Source organism: Amphimedon queenslandica, unplaced genomic scaffold, assembly GCF_000090795.2.
Source record: "Amphimedon queenslandica unplaced genomic scaffold, v1.1 AMPQUscaffold_12355, whole genome shotgun sequence".
NCBI lineage: Eukaryota > Metazoa > Porifera > Demospongiae > Haplosclerida > Niphatidae > Amphimedon > Amphimedon queenslandica.
The window spans coordinates 10,444-13,499 of record NW_003547408.1 but is presented as its reverse complement, the minus strand read 5'-3'; the positions used below and the strand labels follow the sequence as shown (position 1 = coordinate 13,499).

At 36.5% G+C, this 3,056-nt stretch overlaps 1 protein-coding gene across 1 annotated transcript in view; it reads right to left on the bottom strand.

Annotated features, from left to right (window-relative positions):
- LOC105314890 (uncharacterized) overlaps nt 1-2,780 on the bottom strand; it is a gene marked incomplete at its 3' end in the record, with an annotated part of 7,541 nt that extends 4,761 nt beyond the window's left edge. The window contains exons 1-3 of the mRNA XM_020004186.1: nt 2,276-2,780; nt 1,833-1,949; nt 1,459-1,525 (exon numbers count right to left, since the gene is read on the bottom strand). Of these exons, the coding sequence (XP_019859745.1) occupies nt 1,459-1,525; nt 1,833-1,949; nt 2,276-2,482 (391 nt within the window). The remainder of the gene's footprint in view (nt 1-1,458; nt 1,526-1,832; nt 1,950-2,275) is intronic.
- Between the last annotated feature and the right edge of the window lie 276 nt (nt 2,781-3,056).

The window sequence follows — 3,056 nt, the reverse complement described above, 5'->3', positions numbered from 1 at the left end:
GAGAGAGAGATGGTGGGAAGGAGAGAGAGGAAGGGAGGGAGAAAGTGGGAGGGAGGGAGGGAGGGAGAGAGATAATTAAAGTATGGACTGATTTGATTAAAATTAAGAATTTACAGGAAAAAGAGCAAAAATTCAAAAAAAAATTAAAAGGAAAGAGATAGACTGTACACGTATAAAATACAGTACTACATGTACATGTAGAAATTAAAATGACATCATATACGTGTCAGTAAAGTGAGTCAGAGAGAAAGAGGAAAAAGGAAAGAGAGGAAAGGAGAGTGGGAGACATGAACTATCAGCTATCACAACACATAAAGAACAGATAATGCATTGGCACCTAATGAAACATACCTACCTACACCTGCAATACATACACATTTACATGTAGTACACACACACACACACACACACACACACACACACACACATACACACACATGTACATGTACATGTATATGTACATGTACATGTGTGTATACAGTTACAATTGCAGAGCCACAATGCTGTAACTAAATATCAAAGCAATGGGCCATATAGAGTCAATGGGTTGTACTAATGATTGAGTATAATATGCAGCTGCTAATGGGATCAAACGATCAAGGACTTCTTTATGGAAAACACTCCACTTTATCAGAGGCACAACATTTAATACACGCTTAGTAAACAAAGAATTAGGATATTTTTCATACAGGATTTATTAAATTTATTTTCTACATTTCATTATACAGCCTCTATATAATGGAAACTTTGGGGCAAGAAAGTTGCTCTGTTATACAGAGGTGTCCTTTATGTGGAGGCTATTTTATACAGTAAGGAATGTAATTGGTACACTAGGTGCTGTCCGTTAAATGGAGGTGTACGCTATAGAGAGTGTCCATTAAGAGAGGCTATAGCATCTTACTGCTACATGTGCCATGTATAGATATTATTATTATTAGTAATTTTTTCTATTTTCAACTTAATTGTACGTGAACACACACACACAATAGTTATTATTAAAAACAGCACCCAATATGTATCGACAAGCAAATAACAAGCATTTGACACTAATAACATACATTATGAACTTTATTACCATATTAATTGTATTAGCTTAATGTATCGGACGAGAAAGAGAGAGGGATAATCGAAGTATGAGAATGGAAATATGAAGCATGAGAATGAATCAAGTATAGCACAGGAATGAAAGTAAATGAACACATGAAGCATAGTACAGTATGAAGTATGAGAATGGAAATATGAAGCATGGTATAGGAATGAAATGTAGAAGTATGAAGCATGAGAATAGTACGCATGATAGGATCTAAGAACATGTGAATGTAATGTGTGCTCTCCAATAAGAAAATATGAGACAACCAAACAATGGAATCAAGAAACATCATCTTTAGTATGAAATTACAATTGGACATACAAATATGCACATGTACATGTACACAGTGCATATCATATTAGTAACACCTACTTTAGGCAAGTGTGGATTAGGAGAGAGTGTCCCCAATGTAAAACTAGGAGCAGAACCATTGACCTGTATAATAGAGCAATGATGATAGATAAACTGTATATCTAAGTGTATGATAGTACATTGTATTTAAGGATGCTTGTATAAAGTAAAGCAAGTACATGTAAACATATTTACTCCATAATTATTATTTGTGAGAGTGTGTTTGTGTATATTGAATATTCCTTCATTCTTTCCTCTTTTGAAAATTGTCTGGCTACAGAGGCTGGTACATGAACACAAGGTGATCTGTTCTCGTTAACTCTACACCCTCTCCCTCTCTCCCTCTCTTTCTCTCTCTCCCCCTCTCTCTTTTCCTTCCTCTTTCTCTTACTTTGCTAGCCCAAACTTCTTGGTTTGGATGATGACTAGGAGAGTGTCCACTATCTCTTCTTGGAGGAGTCTGTACATGAACAATGTGATGAGCTGGAGGTTCTTGCACTTTTAAACTCTAAAATAAAAGAGAGGGAGAGAGTAAAAAGGACATAGCATACTTGTATGAAATTAAATTTTTGTGTTGTATATACGTGTAGATGTACATGTAGTGAAATTGAGAGGGTTCAAACACAAGAGTATGAGATAAGGCAGAAAATAAAACTGACATCACTGCAGCAGCAGGTAAATGTACAGTTGAAGACATAAACAAGTAAATAAAAGAAAATTGATATAAAGAGAGGGAGAGAGAGAGGAATGAATAGAGAAGAATGAAGAGAGAATGATGGAGAAGGAAAAGAGAGAGAGGGCAAGAGAGAGAGAGAGAAAAGGATGTCTCCTTACAGTGCTATTAGGTGCATTATGGTGATACAGTCCAGTTGCTCCTCCAGTAGTTATTCCTCCAGTATGTAATCCTGTACTTGATTGTGAACTGGACACAGAGCTCCCTGATGCACTAGGCACACTAAAGGAATCAGGGACAGAACTAACAGACGCATGCTTCCTCTTTTCTTGCTTCTTCCTCTTGTTCATAACACGCCACACGTTCATCTTGAATCCAGTTTGTGTCTCCTTCTCTTCTCAGTCTTATAAAAAGAGAAGACTTAGACAGTAGGCACTCTGTTGATAGATTCTAATAAAGTCTCTCTCTATCTCCGAACTATTATAAGAAAACGAGAAATAGGCGAGGGGTCTTGCTTGGTATAAATTTCTTTCTCTCTGTATCTCTCACTCGTTCTTTCTTTCTCGGTATAACTAAATTGCTGTTAGTATTTGCAGTCCTTACACTCCTCCTCGGCCCACGGGCTTCTCTGGTATGCCAGGAATGAAGAGAAGAGACAAGAAGGAAGAGGAGGAGAGTCTACATGCGCCATGCATGCATCATAAAAATAAACTCCACCTTTATTAGCAAAATTAACAAAAAAGAAGAAACTAAACAAAACTACACACAAAGTCCTCAGGCTTAAAAAATTATTGATATTGTTTCTTTTTTGGTCTACTTTTACTTTCACGTTGCACAATTCCTTGATTTGATGAAGTCACAGTGACTAACCTAGATTTTATATCGACAGAACTTCTACTAATATTTGCTTTATTTGTTTCGGGAGTATGCTGATAACCGTCA